The 21,281-nt window shown below is 39.6% G+C and overlaps 1 protein-coding gene across 1 annotated transcript; it reads left to right on the top strand.

Moving 5' to 3' along the window:
• The first annotated feature begins 5,669 nt into the window (after positions 1–5,669).
• MCUR1 (mitochondrial calcium uniporter regulator 1) lies at positions 5,670–20,991 on the top strand. Its single transcript, XM_030232518.2, is given in 10 exon segments — positions 5,670–5,957; positions 5,959–6,025; positions 7,090–7,197; positions 8,641–8,744; positions 10,827–10,928; positions 11,635–11,676; positions 13,376–13,447; positions 16,848–16,901; positions 18,074–18,188; positions 19,519–20,991. Coding segments are annotated over 10 exon segments (900 nt in total). The 5' UTR covers positions 5,670–5,777; the 3' UTR covers positions 19,575–20,991.
• The last annotated feature ends 290 nt before the right edge of the window (positions 20,992–21,281 follow it).

The following is a 21,281-nucleotide window of genomic DNA, read 5'->3' as shown; positions in this document are numbered from 1 at the left end:
AACACAGATGGTATTTATCTGTTCATTCTACAGGAAAAACACATCCGATGAGACTATAGCAGGATTTAATATTCTAATATAAATGCCATTTCTTACTGCTGTCAACCACAGCACTTGAATAAATATTATACCTCCTTCCTTCAAGAAATCACAGCAGGGTTATTTCTGGCAATTGAACCAGCTTCCAGGGAGATACACTCTGCTGGTGGTTTCTGCAAGGAGTTCGGTGCATGACCCCATTTTAAGATCTCTGGAGTAGCTGTTCAGCGACTCAGAGGATCAGGTCAATTGGTTTAAACCTCGTCTGGGTCCCAAGGCTGAATTGGAGCGGCACTGACAGGCAGCAGCAGCAGTTACTGCTGCCACCTACGGGTAGCATCATTTTGGCTTCGTTCCTCAGCGATCCCTTCTTCCTTACGAGCCATCCACACCTGTTCGCGTGCGTAAACAAGTATAACGGGAGAAATCTCATACTCATCAGTGATTTCTCCCCTAAAAAGAGAACAAAATAACAGAGGAAGGACTTCAACTATGCATCCCCCTGAAAAGAATCGGAGAAGACTTTGAGCACTTAAAATTATTATCTGCTGTAGGTAAAGAAAACAATAGTATCTTCTTATTCTCTGCCTTCAGTGTTTTGGGTGCTGCCTTCACTTTAAAATCACTGGAGCACACTCATTCCTGACATAACAGCACTGAAATTACTCGAAATGCATCTTATCCTTTGCATATTCATGTGAAAGCTGTTACAGCCCTTTTCTTCCATTCAATGAGGGAAAGCATTCATGCACTGGTGACTCTCGTTCTTTTCCATGCTGTGAGGTTTTCAGCTTTTTCCATTTAGAATTAAAAACAGTTTGGGGCAATAATCACCCCTGGTAGCTGTTACTCCCCCTGAACTCTATACAATTACTGTGTTAAAACATTTTAAGTAAGTGACAGTACTAGTTAAGGCTATTTTGGATTGCACTTGTGGTACTTTTAGTTTATTAGTCTGTCTCTGACAGTGGCTAGTCCCAAATGATTGAGGTGCAAAGTGAAGAACCTCAATAGCAGAGAATTAATGCAAGGGTACAGGAACCAGTCCCTTGCTATTAGAGGGAATGGTATTGTAAAATCACTTTCACAAGCAGACCACACTCATCTAAGAACTGATTTCAGTTTTTGATCCTCCTGATTCCTCTGGAGAAGCTTTTCACAAGCTGTACTGTTGAACAAAAACCTATTAATTTCCAATCTACATTTATTGACAGCCACTTTATACCAAATGTTCTTTCACCAGTAATGTTCTTTCACATAAACAGTAGTTGTTTTTTTTTTTTAATTTTTACTCATCCATTTTGCTTACAGATGCAAACAAGAACCCCTCTCAAGCTTTGTTTTGCTTAGTTAAACAAGCCAGTTTCCTTTTAATCACCTGTGACTTAAAGGATTCTTTGCTCCCCTAATTATCCTGTTTACACAAGGGTCTCAGTTTCAATTGGATTCATCTTTACTGAAATCCAATTCAGTTACCAGAACTGTATTTCATAATTGAAATTACATTATACTCAAGGGTCAATGAAACTTTCCATGTGAACCACTGAAAATATCCAACTTGATACACCTTGGGGTTACATTTGAAGCCATAGCACATTGGTGGGTCAACTAATATGTCCCAGAGCTCACTTTACCCTCCTTCAGTTTTCACCTAGAAGTACAGAAGATGTTGTAATTAGTCCTCATTTTGCACTTTACATTACTTTGCCATTTCTGTTACCCTAGTTTCTAAGGTCATTCACTACTTGTTCTTTCTCTGCAGATCTCACTTTTACAACCAAGGGGGTTGTAACTCCATAGATCAGTGAATGCTGTATGCCTGCAGGGATGAAGTTTTCAGGACACGAAGCATTTGCTTCATTTACAGTCTTTAAGCAGGGTCTATTGGCTATCAAGGGGTAATGGATAGAATAAAGTCAAGCATTAAGCGACTTACAATCATGAAATAGCAGAAAGTTTTTTGTCCTGTTGACTCTCCTGGCTTGCAACTGCACCATTTCTGCCTTTTCATGCAGAAATTAGTCCCCAGTGCTCAGTTACCAAAACAGATAGCTCTGAAGCCACTGTAGCCTCCTGAAGGTGTCTCCAGAATGCAGGGAATCTATCTGCTGGTAGTCTCCAACACGGAGAAAATGGTCAAAAGTAGGATGTGGAAGGTCATAGAATCATGGAAGGTTGGATGGCACCTTAAAGGCTGGAAGGCATCTAGTTCCAGCCCCCCTGCCATGGGCAGGAACATCTTCCATTAGACCAGGTTGCTCAAAGCTCCATCCAACCTGGCCTTGAGCACTGCCAGGGATGGAGCATCCATGGCCTCTCTGGGCAACCTATCCCAGTGCTTCACCACCCTCACAGTGAAGAATTTTTTACTAATATCTAATCTCAACCAACTCTCTTTTAAGTTTAAAGTCATTGCCCCCTGTCCTGTCACTACATACCCTTGTAATTAGAGTCTCCTCATCTTTAGTGTGGGCCTCCTTTAAGTACTAGAATTTGCTACAGGCTCTCCTTGGAGCCCTCTCTTCTCCAGGGTGAACAATCCCAATTCTTTCAGCCTGTTCTTTTGTAACAGAGGTTCTCCAGCCCCCTGATCATGTTCATGACCTTACTCTGGACTCACTTGGGCAAGTCTTTGTCCTTTGTCCACTCACTTGGGCAAGTCTTTGTCCTTTGTCCATCCAGTTTAGGGGTCCTTAGGGGACCCCTAAACTGGATGTACTACTCCAGGTGGAGTTCCACAAGACCTGAGTAGAGGGAGAGAATCACCTCCCTCAACCTAGTGACATGACACTGAAAAGGGAAAAAAATGAAAATGCTGATCTCTGACAAAAAGTCATCTCATCTACCCTAGGAGGTCTCTGTAGCTCATGGTAGTGACTTTGCTTTCATGAGAGATGAAAAGCAGCACTGTGTGATAGCCAGCATGTGTGGGTGCTTCTGACCCTGAAGGGGCTGCCTCCAGTTGCAGTCAGAGCCTCCCTCTGTACAGCACTTCTTGCATCCATTATCTGCCATCATGTCCAGGCACAAAGAACAACTGCAAAATGCAAACTGGCAGATGACATAAAAGAAGATACTTCAGCAGTCACAGTTTTGCCTTTCAATTGCCATAACAAGCGCAGGGCTTTGAAAGGGACCATTGAAGAAAGTATCAAAGAAAATACTCTGCACCAGTTTCTGAATCATCCATAGAATGAAAAGACAATTGCCTGCAGACTTACAAATGTCAGCAATCGGTGCTGTGCTACTGCCAGGCAGTGTTCATGGAACAGCCAAGCAGATGCAGTGAACTTATCAGGCATATTTCTGCTTTTGCTTACAATGAAAACAAACACGGCTGTGCGAGTCGGCCCGCTGATGTCCCTGACCATCACCAGTGCAAGTGGTTTTTAAGACATGGCTGTTCATGCAGCCTGCAAGTATAATGACATCTCTCTGTGTCCTGGGTTGACTATTTGATGCTTGTATCCCCAATTGTCTGCTCTGTTTATGCTGAATAATAAGTTTTGCACCTTTAAGACTTGTTCTGAGAGTGAAGGGGGAGAGAAGGAGCATGCAGTTTGTTTTCAGACACTGCACTCACTCCTCCGCATTCCTGCTCCTGCACGGTGTTGTCTGCGGATGGACAGACAGCGGGACAGAGCTCACCTCGGCTTTTAGTTAGTTTTAGCTAGCTGAGACAAAGAAGTTTCCTGGACTTTTTTTTCCCCTTTTCTCTGACCCTGTTGAAACCTGCTCTGGACTGAACACCAGAGGAGCACCAGAAGCTCACATCTGTGGCCCACAGGGCCAGGCCAGGACAATGGCACTTCCAGTGCTGGAGGGACTGAAAAGAGACTGAGTGAGCTGAGCTGCAACCCGGGGAGAGGACTTTCTGAGTTTGTCATCTCTTTTGGAGCAGCAAGGGGGTTTATTGATTAATATTGTTTAGGTTTTATTGTTTAATAAACAGTTTTTTCCACTTTTCTCCAAAGAGGTATTTTTTCCTGAACCAGCTGGGGTAGGGGCCGACTGATTCTGCTTTCTAGAGGAGCCCCTTTGGGGGCTCCTCTAGAAAGCAGAATCCAGAACCCCTCCTCTAGAACCCCCCCTTTGGGGGTTCTCTCCCAAATTTGCCCTGAACCAGGACACTCTGGTACACAGAAGTAGTATTTATAGTTTGTTTTGTAAGAACATCAAGGGCTTCTACTGTTCTGCTTTATCACCACAGCAGCTGGAAGGGGATGCTGCTGAAGACATTCTGGCCTTGTGTACCTGCAGTCTTGGCTGCAGAGACACTGCTGTGCTGCTGTGGCACTGCCATGTGTCCTGTCGGGTCACCCACCTTTGTGTTTATGTAGACACACCTGAATGATGCCATCTTCATGCTGATTTGCTGTAATCATTGATTCTACTTGGAAGAAGAAAAGATGCCACGTGTTTTTTTCTGTGAATTGTTATCTAACAGGAAAACTATCAGCTTCCTCTGAAGTAAGTGCTGCCTGGAGAAAATGGCAGTGGGATGAACCAACTTCTTCTCCTATTAATTTCCTATAAATATTAAGTAATGTGTCTTAAAAACAGCACATAGAAAAAAAAAAAAAAACGTGTTTTCCCGTATTTCCCAGAAACCTGTATTTTTGGCAGAACCAAACAAACAGTACACCTGACCCAAGCTAGTGCTTAGGGCACCTGTTCAATGGTTAAGGCTCCAGACCCACCCAGTTGCCCAGTCCCAGGCAGCACTTGGTTAATAACTTCAAGCCACCAAGTCTCAGTCCCATTGCAGCATGACAAGTTCTGTCTGAAACTGTTTGTGGTTATGGGGTTACAATGGCAGTGCAGCACTGATGGTAGGACTTGTCAGGAAAATTAATACACAAACACCAGAGCTTTATGTCCAAACATGAGACAGAGGAGTCCTGTTACTTTATTCTAATAAAGGGAGAGGTCACAGGATTTGCCCTACGGTTTCTCAAAATTTTGGAGGACGCTGCCTCCTTTTTATCATAATTTCCCATCTGCAGTTCCCTCTCTCTTTCCCCACTGGCCAAGGCACTTGAGAGGTACAGATTCCCTGAAATGCATAATACCTAAGACCCCCCTCTAATGTCTTAAAACTCCCCTTTGTCTTTTCCTTGTGTCAATCAGTGGAATTCCTTATGGAATTTATGGTTCTTCACGTTGTTTCTTTCATCTCTCGGTAATCAATTTCATTCATCAGCAGACCTACAGTTTGTTTGTAAAGACAAACCTCTCATTCCATTTATCAATAAGTGGAATTCTTCCCGTTGTTTCTTTTATCTCCCAGTATCTAGCTTTATTTACCAGCAGATCCACAGCTTGTTTGTAAAGACAAGCTCTTCATTCCCTTCAGACTAGATGATCTCAAAGGTCCCTTCCAGCCTTGCCGATCCCATGATCCCCGATTTCATGGTTCTATGACCAGGGGAGTGTCCGTCTCCATCGCATCGAGCCCGCATCGCCCTCGCAAGCACCGCCCCGCCGGAACCCGGCCCGCCCGCGCCGCTCTTCTCTGCGCGCCCGCTCCGTGAGCCGTAGAATCAATCGCCGTCCCCGGCGGCGTCACCTGCCGTGTTTGGCTGCGTCCCGGAGGCGGAAGCGGGACGGCGTCTGTGGCGGAAGTGAGCTGCCGGGGCGGCGTGTGCTCGGCGATGGCATCCCAGTAGTGGCGACGGCAGCAGCGGTTTCCCTCCTTCCCGTGCCCTTTTCCGCCGTCGGGATCGGGTGGCGCGGCCATGGCCGGGGCCCAGGCGGCAGCGAGCGGCGGGGGGCGCGCGCTGCTGCTGCTGCTGTTGCGGCCGCGGCCGCGCGGCTCGGACGGCGCCTCACGTGACGGCCGCGCGCCCGCGTCCCCCGCGCGCCGCTGCCTCGGCGACTGGCGGTGCCCGCCCGTAGCGCAGCCGGGCTCCGGCGCGCGGCGGCGCCGTGTGGGGAAGGGGCGGCGGGAGCGGCGGGGCGAGCCGGCGGCACCGCGGGGAGCGGGGTGAGCCCGTGGGCACGGGGCGTCCTGAGAGCACAGGGAGTTTGGGCACCGGGGGTAGCGAAGGGTCGGCAGCGCAGGTCCGTGCAGAGCAGCTGAGGGAGCTGGCGGTGTTTAGCCTGGAGAAAAGGAGGCTCGGGGGGAACCCGATCGCTCTTTAGAGCTACTCGAAACTGGTCTGTAGCGAAGTGCAGGGCGGCCTATTCGCCGAGACAGCCAGCGACAGGATAAGAGGACGTAGCCTCAAGCTGTGCCAGGAGAGGTTTAGGTTGGACATTAGGAATAATTTCTTCACAGAACAGGTGGCTGAACTATGAACTGGGCCGCCCAGGGAGGTGGTGGAGTCACCGTCCCTAGGGGTGTTTAAGGACGTGGCGCTCAGTGCCATGGTCTCGTTCACAGCGTGGCTGGTGTTCGGCCAAAGGTTGGAGTCAGTGACCGCTAAGGTCTTTTCCAACCTAATTGATTTTATATCCTGCCTCTTGGCAGTTCAGCTCATGCCCCACCTCACGTTCATTCTGTCAAGGTTGTTTATATGCTATGCATCCCAGTGGAAACAGCACACTGTCTTAGATTGGCTTTCAGCGTTGAAAGTATTTTCTGCAAAAACAGTAAATGGCAAATTGTGTGTGATTACTTTTTTCCTAAATGGCAAGTGATGGAAGTTCACTTCTTTAACAAAGAAGGGACAGAGTGTGTGGATTTAGCCCTCCAGCCTTGAAGTGCTTACATGTTCCCACCTGCTGAAGTGATTCTGTTAAAGGAGCAGATGCAGGACCCTGTCAACTGGAGGCATTTTTTTCCAGAACATTGTATTCCTGGAGAGCTCTTGTAAGGGGAGCAGTAGTGTAGTATCCTATTTTCTTTTTCCCTTTTCCTGTACCTCTTGCACATAGCACTTATTGATCAGATGTCTTTTCACTTTCAAGCAGGCTGTGGTAATCTCAACACAAACTATTTTGTCATAAGTGAAAAACATTCTGGGTAGTAAGGAGACTCCTGGAAAGCAAATGTTGATAAAATATTGTTTCTTGAGAAATAACTCTTTTTTTTTTTTTTTTCCACAGATGTAAGCATCTCTGTGTCATCTTTACAAAGCAAAGAGAATGTTTCCTTAGTGGGAAATAGGCTTTATTTTGACACTCATGCACTGGTATGCCTCTTGGAAGAAAAAGGTAATTTGTTTGAAACAAGTAGGTATTTTTAATGGCTTTTTTGAGTGGTTTTTAGTTTACAGAGTTTGTTACTTTTCCTTGACATACAGTGTTACACCTTGATTTTTATGGATTTTTGGGGGCTTATCTATATACTAGGTATACATACAGGTTTTCTTTGGCTTCAAAAAAGAAACAGTGAGCTTATATAACTTTGTTTGGAATAATTTTTGCCCTATTGGTAGTTTAAAATGCTGAGAAAGAATAAAATTTTAAGAACTGAGAGCAAAGAACCCCAGAGCCTTCAAGGCAGTGGTTTAAAATGTTTTAATTGGATTCTTTTATATTTAGGATATTACACCTTGAATATGTACCAATGTGTAACAATTGGATGGAATATGGATTACTTTGTACAATGCACCTTTTAGGATAGAGCATAGAATACTCTAAAAATAGTATTATGCTAAAAAATAGATGAGGGAATAGATTATTTTTAATTCAATGCTGAGGTGGGAGAGGTACCCTAAGGTGAAGCTCAGTACAGCTGAAGTGACTTGTAACAGCTCTTCATTCCTAAAATGGAGAGATCCTAGTCCCCTTCCCCTGCCAGCTGGTTTCTTCTTTTTCCATGGGCCAGGAACTTCTCAGGAAATTCTCCAGCTCTTTTTCTTGTTTGGTATTCTGAGACACTAGTTTAATGAGGTGCTGGATCAGTTGAGTGAGCACAGGTCAGAGTGTCAGGAGTAGGGATAAGTGGAGAAAGAGCCTTTTAGTGGTAGTAAACTTTTATATTAGCTCAGCCACTGAAAGTGACTTGCTCTTAGCTGTGCTTGCTGATGCTGAACTGCTGGTGAGTTTTAAATAATCATGCTTTTGCAAGTGTTTCTTTTCATAATGAGTAACTCTTGTTCGTGACAGTTTTACTCCTACATTTTGAGGGTGGAAAATGTGAAGGTATTTTTAGGGACAGTGTTTTAGTATAGTTTCCAATATATAATAAGTTCAGAAAGTTTCTAATAGGCACTCAGAAGCTAGTAAACCTAAAATCAGGACAGTTGGCTGTGGTTTTAGTTGTTGAGTTTTGTACATCTTCAGTGGCACTGAATTTTATAGTGTAATGAAGTATCTGCTTTTCAGAGTCAGAATTCTTGCTTGCTCGTGGAAGTAACCACATGTGAGACATGACATTCCACAGTAACTCAGGAGAACTCCCTCTATCCTGCTGATAGTAATAGTGCTGTACTGTGGAAGCAGTCATCCTATGTCACAGACATGGTTTTGGGGTGGGGAAACTTGCAGGTACTGACTGTGTTCTTTTGTTAGTGCTGGATCAAGAGTTCTGTGTTTTATTATCTTTCCTAAGTGACATTTGTTGTAATTTGGTGCTGATTATGAGCAAGTGGCATTTCTGTAAACTGTCCAGATTTGGATCTCTCTCTGAATGTCACTCTTTATTTCGCTTAGGGTTCACTACTCAGCAGTCGGAGGTCATTGTATCTGCATTAGTGAAAATCATGAACACCAACCTGGATATGATTTACAAGGACATGGTCACCAAAGTACAGCAGGTTAGATGAGAGGCAGTGGTGGGGTTAAAGTAAATTAAAGCCTTGTATGCCTGCTAATGAAATATATGTTGCTATTTATTACTGTTATACACTGCATTTTAAAAGTTTGAAGGTGAAGAGCAAACATTTCTCTATATCTATTGACCTGGTTCATTTTGTCTTGAGTTTATCAAAGTGTTGTGATGGACCTTGAGTTTTTAGGACTGTGGGTTGGTGTGCAAACCACAAGTAGTTTTTTAGTTTCAACCTTAGAGTAACATGACACAGAGTTACTGAGAACACTTAGACATTCATAAGAGGTATTCAGTGCATAGATTTGAATTTCTACATTTCTTTTGTAGACTTCTAGGAAGGAAGTACAAATCCCCTCAGTTGTTTACCATCCTCTTGTTTGTTTAACTCTGTCTCTCAGTGACCTTTTTGTTCATTTGGAATACACCCTCCTGGGGCTGCTCTGTGAGCCTGGGGTCACAGCCCCAGCTCACCTTCCGAGCACAAGCTGGAACTTGTTTCATAGTAACCAGGCTGCTGTCTTGAGACATGAGAAAACAGCAGCTGCTGTAGTGTAACAGTCTCGGCAGAAGGGTGTCTCATTAAAAAGTGGGACACTGCAAAGGTGGATTTTGTGGCACTTTCCATCTAGGGAGGTTTCAAGCCAATCTTCCGATCTTTTAGATTGTGGGCCTACAGTCCTTCTCTTGTGCTGAATTTGTTCCATAGTCACTCAGGGCATGCCTTGGTAAAGGGTCCTTTTCTCCCATGGTTAGCTGTATTTTACAACAAGCAGTCCCAGCCTCCTGTGCCTCACTTTTTTGAATGAAAGTTGTTTTGTGTTGGATTTAATGCTGCTACTGATGGTAGATGTTTTCTGAGACTGGTAGATTTGACCCTCAAGTGACTTTCTGCCATTAAGATGCAATGTGTAGGTTTGTATGGCAGCTCAGGAAGTGTGTGTGCCATCAACACTGGGCCACATGGTAAATTTGTACTTCCCTATAGTGTTTGATTGCACAAGGTCTTCTGCAGAAAGAGAACAAAAAATTGGAAGATTTGGAATGTTGTGGTTGAGCTATTATCAAAGTATTACCTTGGTGAGATAAAACCTTAGGGAAAAACAGATTTACATGTGTGTATGTATAGGCATGAATAAGAGAAAGAATATGGAAGATTCTGGTCTCTGTTTGCTGAGTCCACTGAGGAGAAGAGAGAACAAGAACAGTCTGGAGACACTGAGGAGTAAGAAAAGAGGTGTCCCTGCAGTATTCTTTCTGTAGACTTTTTGTAATATGTCCAGAATACTGACCCATTTTTTTCAGTCTTGTGGGCAGGTAGTCTGGAGAGGCATATTTAGATGCTACTTAGAAATAAAATGCTGCAAGGTAGAGCTGCATTTTGTGACAAAACTGAAGTTAGGGTGCTGTGTCAGATTTGTAGGGGTCTTAGTCCAGAACCAAAAGCAAGGGACTACTTATTAGAGGAATATCTTTAGTAGAAAAGACAGTTCTTACATGCATGTGTGGGTAGTGTAGGATCTAGAACAATCTCTACAGACTTTTCCATCCTTGAAAGTTGCAGAGAATTCTTGTTTGTCTTCTGTCAGTTCAGTGTAATGGACTGAGAAGAGCAATTCAAAGCATCAGTGTGTGATTCTGAGCAGCGAGGCAGAGACTTCCTTGCAGGGAGAGGCAAAAAAGGAGGTAATTACAGAAGAGTATGGTTGTGCTGAGGAATTTTGGTCTGAAGGCCAGCTTTCCTCATTTGGCTCAGAGACAGCTCTGCCTAATGCCTTTGCTAGCTTAAGAATTTGATGACTTGGAAGCAAATGTTTCCTGGGCTAATAATTGAATTATGCTGATCTGTGTTAGCACTGCCAATTTTGTCAGACATTACCAACATTTGAGCCTAACTTGCTTATTTTGTCACTGTCACTCTATCTTGCTTTCTGAAACTTGGATAATCAACCTGAAATTGCTGAATTAAAAATTTCAGAGCACCAAAATAGTCTTTCATATTTGTAGGCACAGATGAGGAAAAGTATTATAGTTGTGATATGTTCTGAGGTTCTTCTTTCTTCTTTTAAAGGAAATTGCACTTCAGCAAGTTATGTCCCATATTGCTGGTGTGAAAAAGGACATGATTATTTTGGAAAAAAGTGAATTTTCAGCACTTCGTGCAGAAAACGAGGTAAAAATTACTGTCTTGGAAAGTTCTATTCTAGAACTTGCTTTTTTTTTTTTTTTTTTAAATAATGATGTAGAAAAGCATCTTGTACTAAAGGAGATAACTGGGGCTGGGATGCTTTGGCACCTTCATTAATGACCTTGTTGATGGAACAGAGCAGAGGGCACTTTCAACAAGTCTGCAGATGATCCAAAGCTGGGAGTAGCTGTTGATATACCAGGCAGTTGTGCTGCCACTCAAGGGGACATCAACAAGCTGGGAGAATGGGATGATAGGAATCACATGAAGTTTGAACAAATGGAAGTGCCCAGTCGTGCCCCTGGGGAATACCTTCATGCACCAGGACAGGCTGAGGGTGACCAAGTGGAAAGCAGCTTGGCAGGGAAGGCCTGGTGAACAAAAGTGGATCATGAGCCAGTGATGAGCCCTTATGGCAAAAGCAGCCAGCAGCCTCCTGGGCTGTGTTAGGATGGCTGCCAGTGGGACACTGCTGATTTCTGCCTCGTGCTGTTGTTTGGAAGGGCACCGTAAACAAGCATGTGTATTCATCTGTACACATACTGAGGACATACAATAGTGCTTGGTTTGCCTGCCTTTTCATATTATGGATTATAGTCACTGTTACTGATGATGCAAATTGTGTAGATTTCTAGATAGTGTGGTTTTATATACAGTAATAAAGTCTAAATTTTTCTTCATACTCTCACAGAAAATAAAACTTGAGCTCCAGCAGATAAAGAAGCAAGTCACGGTAAGATACTATACCGATATAATTACGAATTAACACCTGTCTAATTAGCTGGAAAAAATAAAAACTGCTACTTTCAGAATTTCATTTTCTAAGCTGTGTTTAATTGTTATGATACGTGTGATACTGAAATAGCTGGTCTTCAGCAATGGCACTTTCATACATACCTCCCCTTTATGGGGACAGGAAACTGTGACTAATACAAGAGGCAAACTAACATATAACTGAAGATATTTTTATGACCTTAATTCAGATTCAGAAAGTAGCTGCCATGTCATGGTTAAGGCTGAGTGAAGTTCTGCATTTAGGGCTGCCTGTACATTAAAGATGCAGCATACATTTAAGATCACAGTACTTAATAATTGTGGGGGTTTGATTGTTTGGTGTTTTTTTTGTTTCTTTTTTTCTCCGAAGACTTTCCTGTTACCTGTCCAGAATTTTAATAGCTTTTTAAGGCCACCAAGTTTGGGACCATTATGTTTGGTCCCATTTGTTTGGGAGCAAATGATTATTGCAAGAAAATAGGCTGTGTAGAAAGCTTACTCTGTTTTAAAGTATTTGGCATCTAATAATTTGGTGTCTAATTTTTGAATTGTAATTAATTTTATGGTTTTAGTTGCATGTAAATGAGTTAGTGTAATCCACTAGTAGAGCATCAAGGATCTCAGTCATCTTTTCTTTAAAGCTAGATGTCTTTATATTTTACTTTCAATTGTAAATTCAGTTCTCACAAGTGCATGTTGTTATATGCTTGCTCATACAAATAGACACAGTATAAAACTTCAAGGAAAATTTTTCTTTTTTGATTTATTAAACTGTAATGTATTCTGTTGAAATGACAACTAACAATAAGTCAACTATAGTTCAAAATTCAAACACAGAAATTGAGTCTAATTATTGTTAATGCTAACTTAATGAGTTGGCATTGGCCTACTTGAAAAATGCTTACTTGGTTCTAGCAGTAGAATCTCCCAGAACATCAGCAATCTTTTGTTTCTCCCACATATTCATCTGATCAGCAGTTTGCCATATGACAAACTGTCAGCTGGCTGGAATTCTTGCCAGGAGGTTGCATTAAAATGGCAGCTGTCACCAGGAAAAGCAGGACTCGCAGCTATTGATAAAGTCAAATGCAAGTGTGCAACTTAATAGTAGTTTTAAAAAGTTGGATGTTTAAAAATGTAGTAAATGTTTTCCTGACTTTTCAAATGTCTATAGCTTTTTCTGAAAATCCCGGATGTAGTCTTTAGAAACAGATTTTCTTTTACACTGGAAGGTGAGAAACTGCTTTGAACATTATTTTGAGCATCTTGCTCCCCCATCAGCAAGATTGTTTCATGGAAGAAGTCCAACTTATAAGTGTAGCCAGACATGGATTTCTAGATATCAGAGAGAGTTGCAGGATATATGAAACATTCTCTGCATTTATAGAAGGACGTGCTCTCAGTTAAGTGCTGTTGTCAGGGTTAAAAGTAATTTTTAGTTTTTGATTTTGAGATCCAATTCATACTAGAGAACATCATACTTTCCAATATAAATACTTATAAATAAGTATTATAAATACTTAATACATCTGAAAATTATATACCTTAATTGGAGAGAAGCTCATATTCATGAGATATAAAAATAAGGATAAAATGTATTTGTCCAATTCTTTCTGCATATGATAAAACAGAAAATCTTGCTTGCTGTTTTTCATTAGGATGAAATTACCAAAGTTCATGCAGATAACAAGTTAAATCTAAACCTGGAGAAGAGCAGAGTAAAAGAACTGGTAAGTTTTGGTTACTTCTAGAAACATTTCAACACTAAGTAATCCCCAAATTTGGGTAAGAGCATCTTACCCAAAGAGCATTTTCCTACTAACCTATAGTATCACTCAGCTTCAAGATCGCATTAATCCAAGTTATTCATCCTAATGCTGGTATATGCAAGGTGCCATGTTTGGGTCTGTATGTCTTACCTGTTTTGATTTTGTTTTAATATCAGGATTAACACATTACAATTAAATATATTGATATTTAATCTAATGTGCTGACTCGCTGCCTAGAGGGTTTTCTGTTTTATATCTCTTTCTCTATTTACACGCTTACTATTGCTTACACATTTTGTTGACTCATCATTGAAGATGTTTCATTTCCCTGTATCTAGTTTGTCAAAAAATACCTCTTGTGGAACTAGTTGTAAATTTATTTTTTTATTTAATTGTAAGTTATCCTGTTTCATATTGCTTTTGAGCGTTGAAGTACCCGGTAGATCTGAATTGATGGAATCTTAAATTGGGGTAATGTAGATATAAAATTAGTAGATTAATGAGTTCTTGCATTATGCACAGCACTCTAGAGTTCTGTTCTCATAGTTTCCTTCTTTTTCAGTAGCTTTTAGGATCTCAGTGAAATGGCATCTTCTAAATTGAAGGATCTTTTAATAACTTTTCTAAATTATTATTATTTATTTCTCAGTCCTTATTCTTAGGTGTGTTATAAAGACAAGTTCATATAAGTTATAATACTTACCTTCAATCCAGGCAATAAGAACTGTTCAAGCAGATATCATTTATCTTCTGTGTGTGCCCCTAGAAATAGTGAGTGATTAGTTTAGGTAACAGCTGTGTTGGTGACTCAATATAATGACTAACAGTACAATTTGAGCAAGGTAGACTTCTTGTTTAAAGGTTAATACTTCATGTTAATGCTTTCAAAGAAACATCATATGAAATGTAAACATTGTGTATATGATAAACTTTGACAGCAATTTGGGCTTACAAAACTTATGTGAAACCACTGCAGCAGTGTTTTCCTGTATATTAATGTAGGTAGGATCGTGGAATCTGAACTTTGGTCTTTTATGTAGAACACAACTTTATTTTGTCTCCCAGGAAAGGCAAACTGCATGTCAACTTTCTCTTAAAAAAGTTTACCAACTTTGTGGTCTTGTGCAACGATAATTTCATAGTTCCTATGGAAACTGCTCTTTTTTTTTTCCTCCCCTACCCCACCATTTAATTGCAATGTGTAAACAGAAGAGGAAAAAAGCAGCTGAATGCGGAGCAGGTTGTGGCACATATGCTGGGTTGGGGGGAGGATGTAACCCAGTATTTTCTATAGTAGGGACAGCATCATTGTTATATTTAATTCAATTGTAATGTGACAAAGGACTTAATACCTGGCTTTCTGAGGAAAAAACCTAAGGATAATTGAAGGTTACCATGCATTCTTACTAAGTTACTTTTCAGAAGAGAAGTGTCCCAAGTTTTAATTGTTTTAACTTGAAACAATAAGTATAAGTTCTTATCCTTCAGTTTGATGTGGAGTGCTGAAAGAGAATTTTTTAGTTTGTTTACACTGATGTTGGCAGTCCTTAATGTTTCAAATTTTAAATGCTTTATCTTTTATTTTTTATAGTTTATTATTTTATAGTCTCTTCTACGTTATTTCTCAGAGAATCCTACATTGCTTAGTGCACATCTCTTTATGTTGTGATTTGTGTCTTCATTGTACAGTTATGATTTAAAAACTTGAAATACAGTACAAAAACTTGTATATATTCATGTGTTCATGCATCAGTGTCTCTAAGCTTGCTGTTAAAAGCCTTAATATGTATCTGACAAAACTGAATTTTTCCTGCACTGTGAAAAACGTGGACTCGAGGGGAAATCTCCCTGTTGAATTTCAGAGTGGGAGGTTTAGCCTTGTCCTTTCTTCTTTTTTTTTTATCCACTATGTTTATGTTGTTACAGATGTGACGATGGCTTGCACTAAAAGGCCAATTTCACTGTCTTAAACCTAAGAGTAAAATCCTTGAGTCTGACCTAGAGTGTTCTAAACACAAAACAAAACTTCAAGAAACATCGAGAAACCTTATAGAATATAAATCATTCAAAAGATGTGTATTTGGCTAACTGCATCTATATTTAAACAGATTAACTATTTCAGTCCATAAAATTATTTTAATTCTCATAGTTCTTTTTGATAGTCATCGATTCCTCAATGTGAGGTCCAATTCTTGCATTTCTACCAAAACATAATTTTTTTAGATTATTTTCTAAATATTCTGCCATTTTGACACTTTCAAAAATGGGGCTTTATAAAAAAATGACTGAATTTCTTTTTTTATCCCTGTCTTCTTTTTGCAGAATCTAGTGACTCCATTAATTGTACACATGCTGTTATTTGTCTTTATATAATTTTCCACATTTGTAGCAGCCTGCTGTCTTTTAACTTCAACTTGAGAAAAGTCAAAAGTCCAAACAGAGCTCTAGATCTTTAAGGAATGTTTTTCAGTGCTGAAGCATTTATGTAGATTAATCTGATTTTAATTTAAAATTAAATAACCTTCCAGAGTGAAGGAAAAATAAGGTGACTTTCCTCGTGGGAATGTCAATAGATAAGGTTATTGCTGTTTAACTCAGGATTCTGAGATGGGTGCCTGATGACCTTAGTACTCTTCACTGGAAACTGGTGCTTTATCAGTTGTCTGTGAATAATTTAATTGCTCCAGTAGTGGGGCAGGAACCATTATAGGTGTCAAAGTAAATCAAGCTCATGAGTCAGAAAGGTAACCTGCTTTAAAAGTATGATTCCTTATTTTGGATTTAACTTTTCCTTGAACCCAAGTAGCCATAACTTAAAAATAAGCCACAGTTTCTGGTGATCCACAAACAAAAGACTTCATGTGTGATACAAATTTTCTGTTTTTAACAAATATACAATGAAATTACATGTCAGAACAATTCAAATTGTGAGTGCATATGGTGCAGGCTAAACATTTTGTTGACAGCTGAGTTTGATGTGATTTAAAAGTGTTCTCCCCTTCCTGAAGGCAGCAGATGATTCAGTCTTGATTGTGCTTGTGTGCCAGAGTTACTGTTCAGAGTCATAGGTCCTTGCTTTTCAGAAATGCAAATCTGCCAGCCTCTCTTCCAGCTGCTTACTAATATATATGGATTTTGTGGAAGATGAGTGTCTGAAGAACTTGTTGGACTTCACATTTTTGAGGTGTACTTTTGAAAGGACAGCAGGTGCCCTACAATGCTGTCTCCCAAGTGCTGTCAGACAATAATCTTGTCCAGATCATGTGTTCTATGCAATCTGGAATCAAAGAAAAATGCTTTTCAGTGGGGAAAAAAAGTTTAAGGAAAGTATCATGTTTTACTTTTTTTTTTCTCCTTCTAGTATTCACTTAATGAAAGAAAACTACTTGAAATGAGGACAGAAATAGTGGAATTGGTAAGAATTTAGTAGCTGATTATCACATAGCAAATCTTTTTGTACTTGTGTTATGGACCTTGTATCCTTTTTGGACTTGGTGATGTCCTTAGGCACTTTAACTTAAGTGTCTACAGAGCAAAAAGACCTTCACATATATTATTAAACCCTCTGCATGTATATATGAGCTGTTCAGTAGTCACTGTTTTGAAACCTCATGCATTTAGTATTTTTTGTAGATGAAATTCCACTCACAATGTGAAATTAATTCTTTCCCCCATGTTTAGAGAGAAGCTCATTGCAAGACTGATTTGCCTTCGTTTTAGAGGAGGTTTTTACCAAGCACTACTACTTCTCTTTGTTTCCTGAATTATCCCTTGGAAGTCCACTAGAAGTAAATCATTAACTGATTCACAATGTTTTACTAGTGCTGATTTGAAACTATCAGCAACTCAGCAGCTGTTGTTCTTAGTTTACGAGTTGGATTTTTCAGTCTCTTCTGGGTAATAATTCTATCCCATATATTTTTAGTGGTAGTCCTGTCTTCTGTCATAATCAAATTCTGAATTTGTAGCAAGATTTTGTGGCAAAACTGATTGAAAGACAAAGTCATGTTTTTCTACAGCTCAAGACCAATTCTCAGTTTTTCTAGTGATCCATAAATCTCTGCTCCAGTATGACTTTGTCACGAGAGGCTCTTAGGCTTCTCAGTAGCTCTTACAATTGAGCAGTGACTTTAGTCAGTGGGCTAAATGACAGATTGAAGTTAATGTTTATGCTGTTAGATTGAGATAACAAGGCATCCAGTTCTGCCAGTTTCTGGATTACTTTTTAAGGAACATGTAATCACATAAATTTCCTGAGTTCACCAAATTATTCAGTTCCTTAGATACAATCAGCTAAGAAGGAACTTGTTGTCTTTCAATAAGGTCTATGTTAGCTCAGCTGGTTAGAGCATGATGCTAATAATGCCAAGGTTGTGGACTCCATCCCTGTACAGGCCATTCACTGCAGAGTTGGACTTATGATCTTTGTGAATCCCTTCCAACTCAGAATATTCTATAACTTCTGTAAGAATGCAAATTAACGTGTGTTTAAAGAGGAAGCAAAAATGCAACTTGAAGGGATGGGTTAAATTTCTAAATAAACTAGGAAGTGTTCAAATTTCATCATTTTGTTGCTTTGCTTTCTAGCATGCACAACAAGACCGAGCTCTGACCCAAACAGACAGAAAAATTGACACAGAAGTTGCAGATCTGAAAACAATGCTCGAATCGCACAAGCTTGATAATATTAAATACTTAGCAGGTAAGGATTCTGGCTGTCTCTGATGCTGACACTGCCAGACCTTTAAATGTTAAATGACTGTTAAATGTTTGGCAAACTCTCAATTGACTGTATTTATAAAGGCCCTTATTAAAAAAAAAACCACAAAAAACCCCAAACTTGAAATAGTCTTAGGCAAGATTAGCAGCCTTATTTCTGTACTTAACCCAGAAGAAGTTTCCTGTGATTCACAACTTTATTTTGCATGGAATTTTTTCAGGTTTTTGTCCTTCTTTATACTGTTAATAATTATATGTGTGAGAAATCTAAAAGACTGCCTGTTAATAAGGACCAAAAAGTTCTGTGCCTGACTTAATTCATGTAAGCAGTTTGGTGTATGCATTTCTAGGATTTCTTCATCCATCTAATGGAGATCTCTGTGCAAAAAGGAACATTTCAGTTTTTCTGACCATTCAAGGCCACATATTCTTTAAAATTCCATATTTACACAAGTGCTTGGAGAAAATACTGTATATGTGTGCTCACATTATTGCCCTAGGTAATTTTAACATTTTGACATTTTACTACTGAGTGTGCAGTACTATTAAATGAGGTTTGCAGTAGAAAATTATTCTGATTTAGATTTTCTGATTATTTTTTCATAGTGGGCTTTGTCAAAAGTACAGTGACATAAGCCCAATAGTACTGTATTTCAGAAATATAATTTAGAGAGAGAATGGTCAGAAAAAATTGGAAAATAAAAGGTGCTTTATTAAAATGAGAGGAAATTATTTTCCCTACCATTCCTACTCAAAACCAAGTTGAATTCTACATGGAAGAAAAAATAATTTAAAATAATTTGTATTGTGTTTGAAGGGCTCCCATCACAAACAAAGGCAAAAATATTTTGTGTTTATGTCTTGAAATAAAAATTTTATTTCATTGCATTAAAATTTAAAAAATGTAAAACTGATAAGCCTTGTTAAAATTGCTTTCATTCATTTGTTTGCTAAATACTTGACTGTGTTTTATTAATCCCATTATTTATTACCTTGTTTTACATCTGAAACTTGATATATTGATCTTTTTGGAATGGTAAGCAAGCCTTTTGATAGTTTTCCAGCATTTTTTTTTCCTCTCCTTCTTATTTGTCATTTTTTATACTCTTCCTACCTTGAAATGGTTTGGTGTAAAGGAAAAACTTAATCTCTTACCTGGGGAGAAGTGAACTTTAGCTTGTAGTCACTGAACTTTCAGTATTGTAGTAAGATGTGTACATAGCTTTCTGAAGAGATGTTTTGAGAGCTATTGACTTAGTGTAATTCAATGTCAATATTAATGCCATTTTCCTTCTATCTTTATTTTCTTTCAGGTTCAGTATTTACATGCCTTACAGTAGCACTGGGATTTTATCGTTTATGGATATAACAAAACAGAATTTAAAGGGACTTCTTTGCCTGAGATTCTGAAAAAAGGAAGTTTTTAATCTTTACCTGATTTTTTAACCAAATCTTGACTGTTTTATTTATTATTTTTTAAAGCAGACTGTGTTGAGAATGTAACCAAAGATGTGCCTAAAAACAAACTGTGCACATACCATGCCAACATTGAACCTTACCTCTGATGGAAGCACTTCTGCAGTTTCCCTCCGTTCTGAGCTGCAGGGCACCTGCTGCTGCCTTTGTGTAGGCAAAGACTGGCATTCCTGACATGGAGTGGGTCTGCGTGCTGTAGAGAAAATCAATGGAATACTGTTCCATTGCCTGCTTAGGCAGGTTGGCCAGACTCAGTTGCATGTGATGGACTGAAGTATTTATTAGTGTAAAACTGAAGCTACATGTTCTGTGGCTTGGAGGCACTCTTGTATAAGTGGAGTTTGTGCTGACTGAATCATGCTCACTTCCCTCCCTCTAACACTTGTTCTTACAGTTACTATGATCAAATATTTGTTTGGCTATTTTTGTAACATAGCTATCAGCTTTTTTTCCAGATGGCTGCCCAATCAGTTGTGTTCAAGAACTAGTCCTGTGTAAAGATAGCAGTGTTTGCTGCTAGTTTTGTTTGTAAGGTATTTCTAGAGATTTTTGTGACTAACTTGCCTTTGGTAGACCTAAGCATCTGATACTCATTCCATATGCTAATTGCTTACCTTACCACTGTAACTGGAAGTTGGAAATGCAGTAACCAGTGCTGGTTGTGTTAATTTGTCCTTAGGTGATACAAAGTGTCTCAGGTGCTGCCTTCTTGATGTAAGGGAATTGATGCTTCTAGAAAGGACAGAGATTTTAAATGGTGGTTATGAAACAGGCTCTTAGGCAAGAGAACTGCAGTACCAACAGTCTTCTGGGAGTTTTACTTTTCATTTCTTAAAAAAATCATGTTAGTTCTTCAAATGTGGAACTCTGATAGTGATGCTAATAATTGAAGCAGCAGTGGAGACCTTTAAAGTTAAACCCACGTGAATCAGGAAGTGCCGCTGAAAGCAGTGAAGAAAGATGTCCAGTGTATCCAGGTATCTGTCATTCTTCCACTGATGAAATGACTGTTTTAGTAGCAGAGCTGCCATCTGTGTTCCTTCACTTAAGGGAAATTTCCCTTTCCTGCTTGCTCTTAGGAGGGGAGCTTAGTTTATGCACTGGTGATAAATGCTGTTAGAGCACAATGATGGCTTTGCTTAGTGAAAGTAAAGCTTTTTGGCTACTTTGTGCCTGTACTGTAATAACCATTTAACATTTTTGTGGTTGGAAGTGCCAACTTTGATCATGTGCAAGTTCAGAGGAAGAGATGGATGCCTGTAAGAATACTATACTGGCCTGAAATAAAGAATTTTGAATATTTCATAGAATATGATGTGTTTTCATTATAAAGGCAATTTTTTAATGTGAAAATTGTCTCTTTGCTTGAAGGTAAGTCACTGCTCCTACCAAGTCTTTTAAGCTAAGAATTTGCAACTGCCCCTCCAAAATGCTGAAGAGAAATAACATAAGGAAAATTATTATTGTAGACAAACATAACAGCCCCTCTAAATTAATTAATTTATACTTAAGAACGTCACTTTTTTTGTTTAAAAAATTATTTTTTATACTAAGTTACAGGATTTGACACCTTCTCAAATTAGACAAGCAATAATTCAGT

This window comes from Serinus canaria, chromosome 2, assembly GCF_022539315.1.
Source record: "Serinus canaria isolate serCan28SL12 chromosome 2, serCan2020, whole genome shotgun sequence".
NCBI classification, from domain to species: domain Eukaryota; kingdom Metazoa; phylum Chordata; class Aves; order Passeriformes; family Fringillidae; genus Serinus; species Serinus canaria.
This window is presented reverse-complemented; position numbering and strand designations above follow the sequence as displayed.